The sequence below is a fragment of the Neolamprologus multifasciatus genome, chromosome 8 (assembly GCF_963576455.1).
Source record: "Neolamprologus multifasciatus chromosome 8, fNeoMul1.2, whole genome shotgun sequence".
NCBI lineage: Eukaryota > Metazoa > Chordata > Actinopteri > Cichliformes > Cichlidae > Neolamprologus > Neolamprologus multifasciatus.
The window spans coordinates 29,041,721-29,059,729 of NC_140446.1; the positions used below are offsets into that span (position 1 = coordinate 29,041,721).

Consider the following 18,009-nt stretch of genomic DNA (forward strand, 5'->3'; position numbering starts at 1 on the left):
TACTGTTGCCAGTTAATTTTTAAACCTTTGATTATAGATATAAATATATTTAGTCAGTAGTAAATAAATTGAAAAGCAAAGCTTTTATTACAAAGGTGCAACATCTGGATACACTGTATGAAATATAGGATATCTTTCAATAAGAAGCTGTTTATATTAGAGTGTAAGATACCAACTCTTCACAGCAATTTTAAGACAGTATAGAGATATCAAATGTCTATCCTAGAAGAATATGTTTATGTGGTGGAGGAATATAAGGATCCAGGTGTCCACATATACAACAAGCTGAAGTGGAAGAGCAATACAGAGGCTGTACAAAATTAGGGAATGAGCAGGAAATGGGCATTTCCCAAGGAAGCACAGAGTCTGTCAAAGCCAAAGCCAAATTATTATTTGGCTGTCTATGCAATTGTTTTAAACAGATCAATGAAGTGCACAGTGCATCTCCTTCTATACAACACAGTCATCATTTACTATCTTACAAGCTGATGCCGAGGTGCTTAACCAGCACATCCTTTGAACTGCAGTTTAGTTTAAGACTGATGGCGAAAAACACTTTGAATGCTTCAGGTTTCTTCTTGGAAGTCAGAGTAACTCCACCTTTAGAAACAGGATATTTATACCTCTGTTTTATTAATAGTCCTAAAGCTCAGTAATGTTATCTGGACAGCAGCTGATAAATCTACCAGATTGTTTTCTTTGATTTAAGGTTCCCAAAGGTAAATATGTCAGAATAGTTTGGATGATAACTCACTTCCCAACGTCTCTTCTCTTCTTCTTTCTCTTTTCTGTCCTCTGGTCCTGTCCATTCTGATTGTAATAACTTAAAATGTAAAAAATATAATAAAGATCAAATAACCTATAACAATCAAGTGGACCAGCAAAAGCCGTAATGGTCTACTTGGGAAAATTTGTTGGGCGTATTTCTTGGCCAGAGAGGCAAAAACAAAACATAATTTTGATGATTAAGGAGCACTGACCCATGATAGCGTTTAGATGTGAAAGAAGCAGATTATCTAGAGCGCAGATTTTAAGATACATAATTAATATATGTTTTATAGGATTTGACTGTTTTTGTCCGTCACAGGTTTTATACCAGTTTGCAGTCTGGGTGTGTGTCAGGCTGGGAGAATGAACTTTGGTAAAGATGTCAGCACTTTAAAGTACTTCACCATTTGTGGCCTACAAGAAGGCTATGAGCCTTTTGCTGTTAACATGAACCGGGATGTCACCATGTGGCTTAGCAAGAGGCTCCCTCAGTTTGTACCAGTACCCCTCCACCACCAGCACATCGAGGTGAGGACAGGACCGTGGATACATTTCAACACATTCTCAATATTTAACACACGTGTTGAATAAATAACCAAAAAATAAGCTGAGCTGAATAAAACATACAGACAGTATGTTTGTGTTTCTTTTTCAGGTGACGAGGATAGACGAGACAATCGAGTCGTGTCCATGCCTGAAGGTCACTCAGAAGTCCTTCGGCTCACAGAACAGCTACACTGACATTACCTTCTACAGACTGAGCATGCCCATTGAATGTGCCGAAACCAGGTGCCCACCAAACGGCAGCCTCTTCTCACCAAAGAGGGTAACAGATGCTATTTGTAAGACTCACATAAATGCAAATGCAGGAGTTCTCTGGGCAAAAATGCCTTGTTAGAGGTCTGAAGAGAATGATCATTAGCGTTGAGCTGCAGCAGTAACTCAAATCGCCTCTTGTTACAAACGATGTGTGCAGAAGTGTGCGGCTTGGTGTGTTTATTTCCAGTTGTAGCTTTTCTGAAAGAATTTTCTTCGCTTTCTCCTCTGTTCAGGTCTCCCCCAGTGACTCCACAATACGCTCAGTTACTAGGTTGTTATGCCATCTTGTTAGTGACAGCCAACAGAATGTCACACACGCTGAATGTTAGACTGCAACGAGTTGTTGAGTTCAGTTTTTCAGTTTTATGTGATCCACATCTTTATGTGTAAACTGAAGGCCTGTTTAGATCTTGTATAACTCACTTTTTATTGCCTCTGTTCTGGAGTTTATTGAATCCATAATGACTTTGACAAAGCCTTTAAAGTTTTCCTGTTGCTGCTATAGCAACACCACGTAATAAGAGTCCCATATTCATCGTCTGATTCTGTCTCTGCATTTTACAACACTGTTAACTTGATATCTGACACCTGGCTTCTCTCACAGTTTTCTAGCTTGTGACTAGAGGTGGGAATCACCATACATCCCACGATACAATATTATCACAATACTTAAAGCACGATACAATATTATTGCAATTTTTAAAAATATTTTGCGATATTCAGATTCTGTACATAAAGGTAAACTTTATCAATCATCATTTTCTCTAATATCAAAGTCTCACACTCAGTCTTTCTCTCATTTCAGTTTGATTGTTGACAAACTGAACGGTTTGTATTACAGTCTAGTCCAACTTAACTGAATCAACCATCTGGTACAATTATAGCTATTCTGAACTATGCAGTTTATGAAAACTATGCAGCCCCTTCAGCAACTGAAGAATTTGAAAGTAAATTAAAACAAAATATAATTTTACATTAAATAAAAAAGTTTTAAACTTAATTAAAATAAAACATGTCTTAAATTAAAATAAGTAAACTGTCATGTTTATTGCTGCCATAAAAAAAGTTAAACACATTTGGACAGTGAAGGAATGTCAGGATTCTTGCTCAGAAAAAGGATCAACATGCTCTGAAGTCAGAGCACAAAAACCTTTTTTTGTAACAAAATATCGATTTCTGCTGTCCCTGTATCCATACATTATTAGCAAACAAAATATCACCATACTACACAGTATCCATTTTTTCCCCCACCCCTACTTGTGACATTGTAACAATTTATAATTAATAATGTTATAGTAGTCGTAGTGATTCTGTTAAAGCTGCTGTGAAACAAGGAGACTGATATCTATGTTTAGTTGAACAAAATCATGTTCAACTCCTTCACAACATTTTTTAACAATTTTCTTAGTTTTTTTACAAAGTCTCATGAATCCACTGAACAAACCGTGACATGAACTAAAAGGTCTGGGTGATATTATATAGAGTGACCTAAAACACATTTATGTCAGGACTTCTTTGATTACTTCCTGTTGCAGTGGTGTTGTGCATTCAGTTGTGTGTTTCTGCAGGAGTTGGAGGACTTTGAAAACGTGTCAGACTTTGAGGTCCTGATGAAGTCATCTCACAGTCATAATGGTCCCAATGGACCCGACAGAGATGAATTCAACAACCACAAAGATTATAACCAGGAGAAGCCCTCCAAGCTCAAACAGCGGTAATCCCTCCATCCTCTCAACAAATCATTAACATCACATTAACGAGGCTTCAGATTGTTAAATGTTCCTCTTGTGATATTTATCCAAGGTTTTGAACTCTAGCAATCTCGTTCCTCTCTTTCATGGTGTTTATTTCTTAATCCAATCTACCAGGTTGACGCTGAAGAGAAACAAGCCAGACAACAGCTGTCCCTCATCTGCTCATGTGTCGGAGGAGGTGATGGCCGATGACAGAGTTAGCTCTGATTTCCTCATGCAAGCCTCCACTGTAAGACAACTGTCATGATGAGTAGCTCATAAATCCAGTGAGCAAGTGTGGCTTGATTTATAGGAGATGAATGTTTTTTGCTGAACCTGGTTTGAAATGCTCCGTGTGCTTTAACTCCTGTGTTGGTTTACATGTGATTGCACCTCTTGCTCTTTCTGCAGTACTACTATTCAGTGCGGATCTTCCCAGGTCAGGAGCCCAGCAGTGTTTGGGTAGGCTGGGTGACTTCTGACTTCCATCAGTACGACCCGTGCTTTGAGCTGCACAAGGTCCGGACTGTCACGGTTACCCTGGGAGATGAAAAGGGCAAAGTTCATGAGAGGTTAGTCAAGTCTCTTGTGGAAGCGTATGGATAGGTTTCTGGGCTGAGTGTTGCAACAGAGCTGCAGGATTTTGCGTGAGTGTAAGAATGTTTCACCTGTTTATCAGCTTGTTTATGTTTTATCATAGATGTTATGTGAGGTTGGCTGTAGCTGCACTAGATGTCATGATAAAGGGTGGATCTGACAGCGAATGGTGGGCTCATGAATGACTTGTCATTAGCCAGTGGGTGTCCTTCATTTACTCAGTCACAGCCACACCATAGATGACTGTTAAAACATGTTATGAATTGGGAAACCACCCATACAGTAGGATATAAGCAATGCTATGAAAAAGCTTTTTAAATGGACACTTTAACATGGGAGTCTGTGGGGATTGATTTGCTTTTGGAGCCAGCCTCAAGTGGCCTTTAGAGGAACTGCAGCTTCTGGAGCTTTGGCTTTGATGTCATATTTCTGCCCTGCCCATTGCCTCGTTTGTGATATTGTGCATCACCAAGCTGAAGTAGAAATTAGAAGTTGACAACAGGTGAGATAGACTATGGTATTCAAACCACGATTCAGGTTTAATTCATAAAAAAACCTTTTAGGATTGGCAGCCTATTGGAGTCTAGAGGCTTACCCAGCTGTCATAGGGTGAGAGACAGGATACAGTGCTGGTAGGTGACCAGTCTTTTACAGAAAGCTTAAATTTAATGATTGAATTTGGATGTGAAATCCTTTGGAGTCAATAACTGTTTGTTTATCTTCAGTAACTGAAAAGCATCTGTTTATTTAATATGAGGTTACTGACTTGGAATTTAAAGAATAACTCGTTTTTTAAAATTTGAATATACTTTGTGTCATTATTTATTTGCACTGTTAAGAGCCATCCAATCAGTTTTGTACCATCAGGCTGAACCTGAGCAGCGCGGGTAGCCCTGCACACTTCACTTTGCTATCAGCAGTCACATCATCACTAGTGATGACGTAGCATGCTCTGGACCATGAACTGTTCCTTTACTTTAGGTTTTTCTTCCCATAATTCTGGCACAACCTCATCTTGATTCGTCTGTATTTCCATCCATGAGGACGTCTCCTGGTTGTAGAAAAGTCTACAGGTCTAACACTCACTCAAGTCAAGAACGAGTTGGTTTGATGTTGTGAAGTTGTTTAACCAGGGAAATAATTCTGTTATTATGCCCTTTGGTTACTTTCTTTGGTTGTTCAGGATTTTGGTGTTGATGAGATGGCCAGTGTATTTCTTTGTTTTAACAGTGTAACAGATTGTTAATTTGGCTACTCCTAAGGCTTGATGTATCAAAGTACCGAATTCTTTACTTAAGTACAGATACTTAACACGACTTGCTCAGGTAAAAGTTCCAGTGCAGTTCTGGTAAAACTGGAGAAACCAAGCAGACATAAACATAGAAGAGCCACCTTGACAGAACAAGGTCCAGCTTAGGGCTGTTCGATATAACGATATATATCTGATGACGATATAAAACATCTATCGTTTCATTTTACGCTATCGTTTGTTTTGTGGTGTCGCAAAATAAACTGTTTACAGCAATATTTTTTCATCGTTCTGATGGTCACTGTAGTTATTATTAATTTCTTAAAGTTCTCTCTTTCTCTTATATTTAATATAACCACACTACAGACGGACAAGCGCCTGTTTTTATGCGTTGTCGTTAGCAACAACGACGGTAACAGCATCGCGAGTCGTTAGGTGCTAAAAAATAAACCTTAGACTCAAACGTTAGAACAGGCTTTCCCCCGCAGCACGCCGTGTAATAAATACTCACAAAGAAAACGGCGGCCGTTACAACTTATGTCTAAAAATGTGTAGTTTCATACATCTGTTAAAATACTCGACTCCAGCTACATGACGCCCAACTGGAAACATTTCACGCAAGTCGAGCTGCCCGATAGTCACAGAATTTACAGAAAATGTTACATTTTTGTGATTTATATCGTTATCAGACGATAGATGTTTTATATCGGGATATGAGATTATGGTCATATTGCACAGCCCTATCCCAGCTCTACATTTGCACCTAAAGATCAAAGGTCACTCTTTCGAGGATGCCAGTGTTCACAGTTTGGATTGAGAAGACAGATGATTTGAAAGACGTGATATATGTCCATTGTAAATAGACATCATGAACAGAGGCGGTGGCTTAGAACACGAATTGTCAGCCACCTACAATGCAGATTCCTTCCCTGAACACCACCCACATTTTGTGTTAGGTGGCCTGATAGGTCAAATCGTAGGGTGAGGCACGGTCTCACAGTGGTAGACCCACTCCCTTTTTCAACCCTGGCTAATGTGATGAAGCACATGATTAACGACCCTCTTAAGGGATAACCCTCATTAAGGGATAAAGACCTCGGACTCTCCACCATTTGGTTTAAGAACTTGAAGAAGCCTCTTGGATGAGAGTTTAAACATCTTCATGAATTCCAGTCACTTTCTCTCCAAGCTCCTTAGATTACCTTGCACTCTTTAGTGTCGTTGGGAAAAACACCAGCACACGATATGATCAACTGCATGCACACAGTTTTTGCAATGATGTTTGTAGATTGGAAACGTTCTAGAAACCAGAATCCATTGCTCCCTTTATGCTCACTCTTCCTGAGGGCTTACTAGATGCTGAAGAACTGCGACTAAAACTTATGGACATCTGCACCAAAAACGCAGTTCCAGATGGCTCTGGCTCAATTATAACCACAGAGCTATAAATAATGCACAAATGATATGTTTTTGTTTCTTTCATCTCTTTGTATGGGATCAGCCCTGGTGATGGATACATCAGTGTGTTACTGTTCCCTCCATTTAGGCTGAAATTGGTTTGACGTTTGAAGGCGGCAGTGCAGGGAACTAAAAACTCCCTTCAAATGTCTTCAATGTAAAGCAATACACCTTTTCTTTTTCATAAATTTAAGGAAAAGAATGTACAGATATTTGTGTGAAAATGTAGGGTTTACAGTAGAAAGTTGTCAGAAAATAAATGGTCAAATTCTTCTTAAGCAGAATAACAAAGTATTTGAGCTTCAGCACTTCCCACCCCTCAACTCTATGATGACCTCTCTCACTTGTACTGCCATCTCTTTGGAGCTTATATTCAAAATTAAAGTCAGCAATTAATCTGTGCTACAATAAATTTAGCCTTTTGGGACTGTTATGTTGGACACTGAATTATTATTGACATTCATAACGCACATCTACACCATCATTACATCTTGTTTAGAGCAGCACAACATTTTCCATTAATGTACCGGGCAAACTTAGGAATACTCACTTTTCTTTATTGCAGCCACCACACACTCCTGTAAAGGCTTACAGACACAAACTGATTCATTCACTAACATACTTAAACATCGAGAAATGCAGATCCAGATAAACACATAAACACATGCAAACTACCTCATCCAGAAGATGAAGGATGCAAGAACGGGGCAAGATGCTAACCCCATGTTGCTCTCAAATGCATTCTTCAGAATATGAGTGTGTGTGTGTGTGTCTTAGCTAGAATGCAGTAGAAAAGTGGTACATAGTAACCAGTTCATTTACCATTTAGTTTGAAAAACAAAGGAACTGGCCAATTCAATTTTTCAAATAATTTGAAAATAGAGACGGATTGGGGCTGCAGCTGAACCGGTCCGTCGTGGTGAAGAGGGAGCTTAGTGTAAAAGCGAAGCTCTCAATTTACTGGTCGATCTACGTCCCTGCCCTCACCTATGGCCACGAGCTGTGGGTAGTGACCGAAAGGACAAGATCGCGGATACAAGCGGCGGAAATGAGCTTCCTCCGAAGGGTGGCTGGCCTCTCCCTTAGAGATAGGGTGAGAAGTTCGGCCATCCAGGAGGGGCTCAGAGTAGAGCCGCTGCTGCTCCACATCGAAAGGAGCCAGCTGAGGCGGTTCGGGCATCTGACAAGGATGCCTCCTGGGCGCCTCCTGGGTGAGGTGTTCCAGGCATGTCCCACCGGGAGGAGGCCCCGGGGCAGACCCAGGACACGCTGGAGAGATTATATCTCTCGGCTGGCCTGGGAACGCCTTGGTGTTCCCCCAGATAAGCTGGAGGAGGTGGCTGAGGAGAGGGAGGTCTGGGCCTAATTAAAGTTCTTAAGACGTTCGTGCAAACATTCTATAAAACCCCTCGAATTAAAGCTGAATGTCTGCACTTCAGTCACATATTGGTTGTTTGACTTAAAATCCACTGTTGTGATGTACAGAGGCGCAACAGAAAATTATGGACCTAACTCTACATTACTTTCCACTTGTGTCCTGCAGCATAAAACGCAGCAACTGTTACATGGTGTGGGGTGGAGAAAGCAGCAGCCCCAGTCAGGGGAGGAACAACGGCTTAGAGATTGGCTGCCTGGTTGACACTACAAACGGTCTGCTGACATTCACAGCCAATGGCAAAGAACTCAGCACATACTACCAGGTAAATATGTATGGTTTGATTCCAGGTTTTCATTTTTGTACATCATTTTATTTTTTTATTCTGCAAGAAAATAGGTGCTTTTTTGTTTTTTGAACCAGTTCTGATAAAACCATGTCTCCATCTACAAACACACTATGTTGTCCTCCACCTTTCCTTGCCTACTAATGAACCAGGCATCCACTGACTCATCAAAAAAATACATATATGGATCTCTAAGTTATTGGACATTTAACCAGTTTCTGTAATGTTGCCTCTGTACACCACATTGTATTCTAAACAGTGAAGATGTGACTGAAGTGTAGCATTAATCGTTGGAGTTGATTTCAAGCACTCTAAACGTGATGTACAAAGAAATATGACGCAAGTGAAGGAAGCAATAATTGATGTGCACAACCAACTTAACCTGTCAAGAATTATATAAACTCTGCATGCAAATCATCAGAGTCTTAAAAAGAAGGAATGCACTTCTCAGCACAGCAACACCACAAGAGCCAAGAAATTGTAAAATTATTTCCTTGGCTAAGACAAAACCTACACAGCATCAGTCAGTCATTGAAGTCCTGAAGGGAGTAGGCGTATCATTGTGAAAGTCTACAATCAATACCTTTGTGAATGTAAATTCAGACAGTCCACAGTGAAAGCAGCAGTCCACAAACTGCTGATTTCAGCTGACAGGATTTCCAGGTTAGCCTTTGCTGGAAGTTGAAGGTGGGTGTAACATTCCTGCAAAGCATCTTGTGGGATTTCTTGGATTCTAGACTTAAGACAGTCACTGACAAAAGATTTTAATCCAAGTATTAAAATCAATCCTGATATTTCATATCCAATTACTTTTGAGCCCCTGATAATGGGGCACTATAAAAATGGCTGTAATTCACTACTCAGGGAATTTGAAACCCATTGAGTTAAAGCTAAAATTTTACACTTTTGACCAATTGTTTGTTTTAAAATGCAGTGTGGTGGTGTACTGAGGCAAAGTTAAAAAAAAAACTTAAATTAAAACTTAAATCAACAGTTTGGTAGAAATTGCTATCACACTTCCAACAAAGTGCAGGTAGCAGTACTGTAGTACTGCTAGCAACTACAGTTGTGGTCACAAGTTGACAGAGACTCATTGTGGGAAATACTGTGATGGCAATTTTAGGCTTATGTTGATTTCTTTGAATTGTGGAATGACTGAATAGATTGAAGTTCGAATTTATTTTGGATTTTTACTGAAAAGATATAAAATCCACTAATATTTGGTTGAATGTCAATTAGCAAGTTACACCTCAACCATTCATATTCGCTAGCTACCAGTACACTTCTGCCATAATTCTGGATGTTCTGGATATTTGTAACACGCAGTTGTGCCCAAATTTCAACCATCTAGCTTTTCATTTGAGGTCCAGAATTTGGGGGCCATCCTCTAGCTCAGGGGTCTCCAACTAAAATAGCAAGAGGTCCACTACCTCCGTCATCCAATCAATCTGGGGTCCGAACCTTTTAAATGAACCGACAAAAATATTTTCTTTAATTTTTCTTTAATATTTAATTAACAATAGAGATTTGTAACTACTGATCAATGATTCATACGCTTATTAAATCATCTGCTGAACAGAAAAATGCAATCCAGTTAAAGTACGAATGTTAAACAAAAAACTGTTTAACAATGCAATTATGCAATAATCTACACAACATCTATTGCACATAAACCAACAAGTGCTTTAAACAGCGCAGAAAATATGTTTGACAAACCCAACACAACGTAACTTAGAACATTCCAGAACAGTGCTGGCTCTCACTTCAGTAGGAGGAACTTGCAGGGACATTTGCAGCTAGCATTTTAAACTTTGTTTGAAATGGGCTCAGTTCAATTCTTAAGCATGCATGCAAATGTTCGTTAGTCAGTTGTGAGCGAAGCCTGTCCATTTATCTTTTAATGTCCGATTTTCGTGGACTTTATGCATTTTTGACAAAGCCATTCTTTTTTTACTCACTCTGCACCACCAAGTCACCATTGTACTGTCAGTAAGCACTATCTCCCTCTTCTTTGTTGGTTTTTTTTGGTGGTTGGTGGTGCAATACCGCCACCAGCTGGTGGCCATCCACTTTGTTCATTGTAGTAATGCCACAGTCAGCAGAACTACCTTAAAGCATGATGCTATCACAATCAGATTTGACAGCTAGTGCAGTTTTCTTTGGTTTAAAAGCCCCACTCCACTTCATCTTACTCCTCCTAGCATACTGCTTGTGGTCAAATAGCTCAATCTTTGTCTTGTCTGACCACAAAACCTTTATCCAGAAGGTGTATATATATATATATGTATATACACGAACATGTGCATCCAATCCTTTTGTTTTTTTGAAGTCATTAAACATGTATGCTGTATAGTCATTTTACAACGAAAGAAGAACATTTTAAAAACTTGAGGTTACTCTATATCGTAACCACTATTCTCTGAAAAATCTCACTGTGGGGAAACTTAAATGGTGGCTGTGAAACTGCTGCCAGGACCAGGACCGCGTACATAGGGAGGTTCAGACACGGGCGTTCGTGGCCCTTTCATTAAATGGCAGACTAGCGGGTGATGCAGGGTGAAATAGCTGCTAGATATACGTTAATTGTTGGAAAGACATTTCCTTTATCTAACAGCTCCTGGGGAAAAAAAGAGATCAGCTGTTACATAGCACTGAAAGGAGAGAGTGTGAGATTTTCACTTCACTCCTCAAATAACCTCCACTTATTCTCATATGGTGATCTTGTGGAGGGGGCTCTAGCTCTCTGAATGCTGGCTATGACCCTTTGAGGGAGTCCTGTACTAAACTTTCACAGGCCAAGCCCATAGGACGAGGAATTTCCTGTGAGGCGGGCATATGTGAATGTCAAAATATGGTATTTTAAGGGTCTGTTGATGTAAAGCAATTTCCTGGGCACACTGGAGCGGGATTTGTTAGCATCCTGAATTTGTACGACCTGAGATCCGGCTTTAGGTCCAATCGGACGCAGTCCTCCACCCTTCTTGGGAACAAGAAAATTCTTTGAGTAAAAGCTGCATCGGCTCTGCTCCTGAGATCTCATAACGTAAATGTTTATTTTTTTCTGGATGATTTGCCTTTTACAAGAGAGAAAATCACTCTGGAAAATCTGGGAAGGGTGGTTGCAAATTGCAAGCAGTACCCTTGCTCTAATGTCCTCACAACCCACTCTGGTGTGGGGAAAGCTTGCCACCCTTCTGTTCTTGCTGAGAGAGGGCTCAAAGCCAGGCAGCCCACAGCGGAGGGCGCTTTGGCTTCCTCTGGTGGCAGAAACAGGTTCTGCAACCCTGGCCTGTTTGTGCCCAGCATTCATGGGGCTGGGTACCACAAGGAAATGGACCCCAGTGGAGTTTGTGTGTGAGGGCAACATGTTTTTCAACATGTTTTCTGTGTTTTTCACAAACTTTTCCTGTGCCCTCAGCAACATGCCTGGATGCACTTGATGAGTTTTTAATAAACTGTGTGTGCTAGTGAGACCGTGACACCCTTGACTCAGCTGAAAAGCATCTTGTCGTCTCTTTATTGGATTTTAGATCACGCAGTGCGTGTGATCTAAAATCGAGTCCTAGGCAGAACACACTTCTTCAAATGGGATCAGGAACTGGGTCACAAGGGAAGGAAGGGAACACAGAGCATGTGCTGGTCCAGCTCATCCATGGGGGATGTTAGGTGGTCAGCTTCTTCTTGTGGTCTGAACAGCAGGCAGGATGTGCTTCCTAGGCCAGTGGGTCTTAGGGCTCTGCAATTCCAGAGGAACTCGGCAGCGAGGGATTTTTAAATGTCTGCATGGCAACTGGATGACCCCCAGGAAAGGAAGCCCAAGAGTCGCCTCTGCTGCTGAGGATAAATTCATCTGAGTCACCAGCCTCAGAAATCACAAGTTAACAGCAGCTCAGATAGATGCCACACAGAGCTCCAGTAGCAGACACATCTCTACATCAACTGTTCAGAGTGTGTGAATCAGGCCTTTATGGTCAAATAGCTGCTAAGAAACCACGACTAAGGAAAAGCAACAAGTAGAAGAGATTTGTATGGGCCAAGAAACACAAGGATGGACATTAGACCTGTGCTGTGGTCTTTCAAGCATGACCCCTAGTGTGGGGCGCGGTGGAAGCTAACACGCTCTCCAACTTGGCTTTATGGTGAAAAGTAGGCAAACTAAAAACGTGAGTCATGCTAGCGCCCGGTGACCAAGCTGTTAGCTTGCTTGAATAGACTGTTAGCTATCACTCACGTTAGCAGTCAGGAGAGATGAGGCTTCTAAGAAGTGAGAAGAGGAATTTGAATGACGCTGTGTCACATCCTTTTATAGGGAGGAGGGCGGCACCTCCCTGATGCAGGCGTCACGACTGCCAGTCAATGCTGGCTGGAGTAATGACACAGAGAGAGCATTCCCCATAGTGAGACACCAAAGCAAATGTTTGAAAGAGACCATGACATTCATTCCTATGATGAGTGCATGCAAACGTCCGACCACAACTGTAGGTACAAATCTATTTTGTGTGTCTCAGGCATGTCTCATACTCACACTCAGTATTACCAGCACAACAACACTAAATCTGCCACTCTGACTGCACACTGTGTCTCAAAATGTCAGAGTGCGGCAGTTATGGACTTTGACAGTCCAAAGATTATATTTGACAGATCACCTCAGCATTTATAGGTAATTTTAGAAACTTTTCCCATGCACAGGTGGAACCCAGTACTAAGCTGTTCCCTGCAGTCTTTGCAAAGGCCACAAGTCCCAATGTCTTCCAGTTTGAACTGGGTCGTATTAAGGTAAGCACACACACACACACACACACACACACACACACAAAAACAAAAAGGGAAGAACTGAGAGAATGACTCTTGGTAAAATAATTATTAAAAGAGACTGGTCACTGAAAACAACTTCATATATATATATATATATATATATATATATATATATATATATATATATATATATATAGAGAGAGAGAGAGAGAGAGAGAGATGTATATAGATAGATATATATATATAGATATGTATGTATTTGGTCATTATCCAACTTTTTCTCTGTGTCCTGTCAGAATGTGATGCCTCTATCAGCTGGTCTGTTTAAGAGTGAGAAGAAGAACCCAGTTTCCCAGTGTCCTCCACGGCTGCACGTACAGTTTCTTACTCCTGTTTTATGGAGTCGTGTTTCCAACCACTTCCTTAAGGTAACAGTGTCTTACTATAGTTCTGCATTACTATTACAGGCCCGGGACACAAACCTGCCACCTGCAAACTCATGCAGAGTGTGTACACTATCTGCCCTTCATAAGCATCTCATATAATAACTACTTTTAAATTAAATCTCATGCCACTGGCATGACTGTTTATTTCCCCTTAAATTGTGCCACATTTGTAAGGAAAACACATGTGTGGTTTGCGCTGCAGAGTTTAGTATGTGGATTTTACCCATGAAAAACTTAAGGGCTTAATAGTCTAAGACAGCTTTTCAAGTAATGGCCCATTTTATAATCCATGTCATCTGTCATAGAGACTCAAATGGCATTAAATACAATATCATGTGAAAAAAAAAAAAACATTTGCCCTGTTGCTGATTTCTTATTTATTTTCCTTCTTTTTTTCATATGGTTAAGCTCAAACACATTTTAATATTAGACAAACATAACCCAGGTAAATCCAAAATATTTGCAGTAATAACTGGTTGTGCCATCCTTGGCCATGAATCTGTCAAATCACTATGAAGGAATTTTAGCAAAGTGTTCATTTGTATATATTTTTTTTCATTTAGACTTGGAATTGATGGTGTGCTTGGGATCATTGTCCTGCTGACGACATACAGATCTATTTCGAATTAACCGATGATCCCGTTATGTCTTTGCACGGCTTTCACGAGTGCATGCACGAGGTCAAAAATTGGCTCCCAGGTAATTCTCTTATTCTAAATGACAGGAAAACTGAGATTATCGTGTTTGACAATAGTATCCCCCGTGGACAACTCCGTGATGGCCAACACCCCGATCCAGCAGCTGAATCATCTTTAGGAGACAGTCCTGGCACTTATTGGATTTTTTGGGTGCCCTGAAGCCTTCTTCAGAACAATTGAACCTCTTTCCCTGAAGTTCTTGATGATCTGATAATCCGATGATCCAGTTGATTTAGGTGCGATCTTAGTAGCAACAACATCCTCGCCTGTGAAGGCCTTTACATGCAACACATTGATGGCTGCCTATGTTTCAAGCATCACCCTTCTTTTTAACGCATCCAGTCTACTATTCTAATTCATCACCAATATTTGTGTCATTCTCAAAACTTTTGGCCATGACTGTATATACCAAAATATTCTAAAATCAAAAGTGAGGCCATTTTTCTGATAGCTAAAGCTTGGCCGAACAACGTGTATGTCAGGAATGCAAAGGCAGGACGATGGAGATGGTGTTAAACTGAGGGAACCTGCCTGTTGGTCTGGGAAAGACTCACTTGGGCCGCCAGAACAGAGCAAAAACTCCTTTCAAACCCATGACGTGAACTGTGGACCCCGATTGGACACAATGTCTTGAGCTATGCCAAGGCAGAACAATGAACAGTGAACAGCTTTGCTGTCTCCAAGGTGGTGGGAAACTTGGGCAGAGCAATGAAATGTGCAGCTTTAGAAAAACAATCCACAATGGTCCGTATAGTGGCATTACCTGAGGATGGTGGTAGTCCACTCATGAAATCCAGGGCGATGTGTGACCAGGGTCTCCTGGGAATAGGCAGGGACCTGAGAAACCCAACTGGTGGAGAGTTGGAGGCCTTATAATGCGCACAGGTATAACGAGCAGAAACAAAATCCTGGACATCTCTAGCTAGAGACGGTCACCAGAACAAGCGTTACATGAGTGTTATTGTGCGGTTCTTACCCACAGTTAAACTTAGCAGAGTGGGCCCACTGAATCCCCTTGCTGCGCACTGCGGTGGGTATGTATAGTCAGTTAGGAGGGCCCGTTCCAGGGTCGGGTTTTTCCCACTCTGCGTTTCTCATTAGACCTTCAGTCTCCCATGTGAGGGCCCCTATGATGCAGGCTGCAGGCAGGATGGTCGGATTGAACCGAGTGAAGAACAGGGCCCACCTGGCTTGGCAATAGTTGAGGCGCTTCACCGTTTGCAGGTACTTGAGGTTTTTGCGGCCTTTACAGAAGATCAGTGGCTGTCAAGTCGAGCTTTATGGCCAGCAATTCTCGATCTCCCTCGTCATAGTTCCGCTCAGCCTGAACGAGAGAAATATGCACATGGGGGAAGCTTACCCCCAGAGTGCTGGGATAACACCGCTCCAACTCCCAGATCGGATGTGTCCACTTCTGCTATGAATGGCTGAGAGAGGTCTGGTTGCAGCAAGATGGGCATGGAAGCAAACTTATTTTTGAGTTGGGAGAATGGTTGCTGCGCCGCAGGAGCCCACTGGAAAGGAACTTTGGAACTGAAATCATGGATGAAACGCCTATAGAAATTTACAAAGCCCAGAAACCTTGGCAGCTGCTTATGAGTCTGGGGCTCCGGCCATTCTGCCACTGTCTTAATTTTAGCTGGATCCACCTGAATCCAGCACTTTACTAGTCCCTAAGGACCCCAAAGCGCTTTACACATCCAGTCATTCACACATTCACACACTGGTGATGGCAGCTACATTGTAGCCACAGCCGCCCTGGGGCGCACTAACTGAGGCGAGGCTGCCGGACACTGGCGCCACCGGGCCCTCTGACCACCACCAGTAGGCAACGGGTGAAGTGTCTTGCCCAAGGACACAACGACCGAGACTGTTCAAGCCGGGGCTCAAACCAGCAACCTTCCGATTACAAGGCAAACTCCCAACTCTTGAGCCACAATCGCCCCATCCCTGTTCCACAATGAACCCCCCAAAAATCGACAGACTGAACTTGGAACTCACATTTTAGAAATATAACAGGGAGGCATTGAAAGCTGTTTTCCACTCATCCCCTTCCTTGATCCTTACTAAATGATAGGCATTCCTTAAATCCAGTTTTGTGAAAATGGTGGCTTCTTGTAACAGTTCAAAAGCAGAAGATAACAATGGCAGGGGATACTTGTTCTTTATCATTATTTTGTTTGGAGGGACTTGGCCTTTTTCTCCACAATGAAGAACCCCACCCTGAGTAGGGACTTGGAAGGGCGGATTATTCCAGCTGCCAGAGAATTACTGATTTAGTGTTCCATGGCCTCCCATTTCGGCTTTGAAAGACTGTACAGGTGACTGGTGGGGAGTGGTGCCCTCGAGAGCAGATCACATCCACAGTCATATGGTCTCTGCGGAGGAAGTGAGAGAGCCAAGTCCTTGCTAAACACTTCAGCTAGGTCATGGTAAACTGCAGGAGGCACCATAGCGGTCAGGTGCAATGTGTGCTGGGCTGATGGGATGGAGTGGGTATCCAATATCCCTTTCGCCTGTGTCAACTCCCACCTCCAACAGAGTTAGACAGCATTCCGAGGGAGACTGGGGACACTGAGTCCAAATGGTCCATGTTCAGGACCAAAACTGCTGAAGCTGCTGCACTGAGTTTTGGCTGCAAGGTGGTTGGTGCCTGTCATGCACCAACCACCGAACCAGATGGTCAACCCCAGAGGGGAAGGGAACCATCAGCCATGGAAGGAATCCTATTGAGCTTGGTTACCCTGAAGGACTTCGGAAGCAGCCGGTAGGTACCAACAGGCCAAGCAGAACGGGGAAGTGGCTGAAGCAAATACTTGAGTTTGGGTGTTTCCTCTAAGGAAGGCGTGTCAGTGGGATTAAGGAAATCCGCGAAGCATTCCTTCCAACACCCGACAATGTCCTCAGTCGAAGTCAGCAGCACATTTGACCTTGTCCCTTGGGGAGTCCTGTGGGAGGTGCTTAGGCTGCTGCCCCGTGACCTGGCCCCAATTAAGAGGAAGATAATAGATGGAGGGATGGATTTTTATTGTGGGATTTAAATAAATTCATTTCCACCACCTGGCTGCGGCCTTTCTGTGTGGAGTTTGCACATTCTGCCTGAGTTTGTGTGAGTTCTCTCCGGGTACTCCAGCTTCCTTCCACAGACATGCAGTTAGTCGGGCTAGGTTAATTGGCCAGTCTAAATTGCCCGATAGGTAACGGTTTTCTGTCTCTATCTATGGCAGCTGGGATAAGCTTCAGCCGTTCATGGATGGATGGATAAATATCTTTTCATATAAAGTTTTCTGTAGTACTGAAAAATAATCTCAAATGTAGCGTATGTTGTGTATGACTTTTGTCCAGGTCTCAGTATCCAGAGCAAATGATCGACATGGCTGGCTGGTGCAGTGTAACAAACCTCTGCAGTTCATGTCTCTGCACATACCTGAGGAGAACAGGTACAGTCCACACAGCTAAACACACACACCTTTTCATCCTTCCTCCCTCACATTTCTCATGCAGTGTGTACCTTTCTGTTGCTCAGGTCGTTGGATATCCTGGAACTGTCAGAGCAGAAGGACTTATTAAAATTTCACTACCATACCCTCAGACTGTACTCTGCCATCTGTGCTCTGGGAAACAACCGAGTAGCTCATGCCCTCTGCTCCCACGTGGATGAGGCACAGCTCCTTTACGCTATAGAGAATAAATATATGCCAGGTAACAGACACACAGCATATAAAGCATATTCTCATTCTCAATTTTCTATATAGTAAACCTACT

At 42.1% G+C, this 18,009-nt stretch overlaps 1 protein-coding gene across 6 annotated transcripts in view; it reads left to right on the plus strand.

Annotated features, from left to right (window-relative positions):
• Positions 1-18,009, plus strand: part of ryr2a (ryanodine receptor 2a (cardiac)) — a 292,365-nt gene that overhangs the window by 127,516 nt on the left and 146,840 nt on the right. For all 6 annotated transcript variants that reach the window (XM_085170363.1, XM_085170361.1, XM_085170365.1 and 3 more), the window contains exons 29-38: positions 1,088-1,296; positions 1,424-1,594; positions 3,156-3,301; positions 3,456-3,570; positions 3,732-3,892; positions 8,168-8,324; positions 13,035-13,121; positions 13,397-13,528; positions 17,590-17,684; positions 17,771-17,946. In XM_085170363.1, coding sequence (XP_085026489.1) covers positions 1,088-1,296; positions 1,424-1,594; positions 3,156-3,301; positions 3,456-3,570; positions 3,732-3,892; positions 8,168-8,324; positions 13,035-13,121; positions 13,397-13,528; positions 17,590-17,684; positions 17,771-17,946 — 1,449 coding nt within the window. The remainder of the gene's footprint in view (positions 1-1,087; positions 1,297-1,423; positions 1,595-3,155; positions 3,302-3,455; positions 3,571-3,731; positions 3,893-8,167; positions 8,325-13,034; positions 13,122-13,396; positions 13,529-17,589; positions 17,685-17,770; positions 17,947-18,009) is intronic.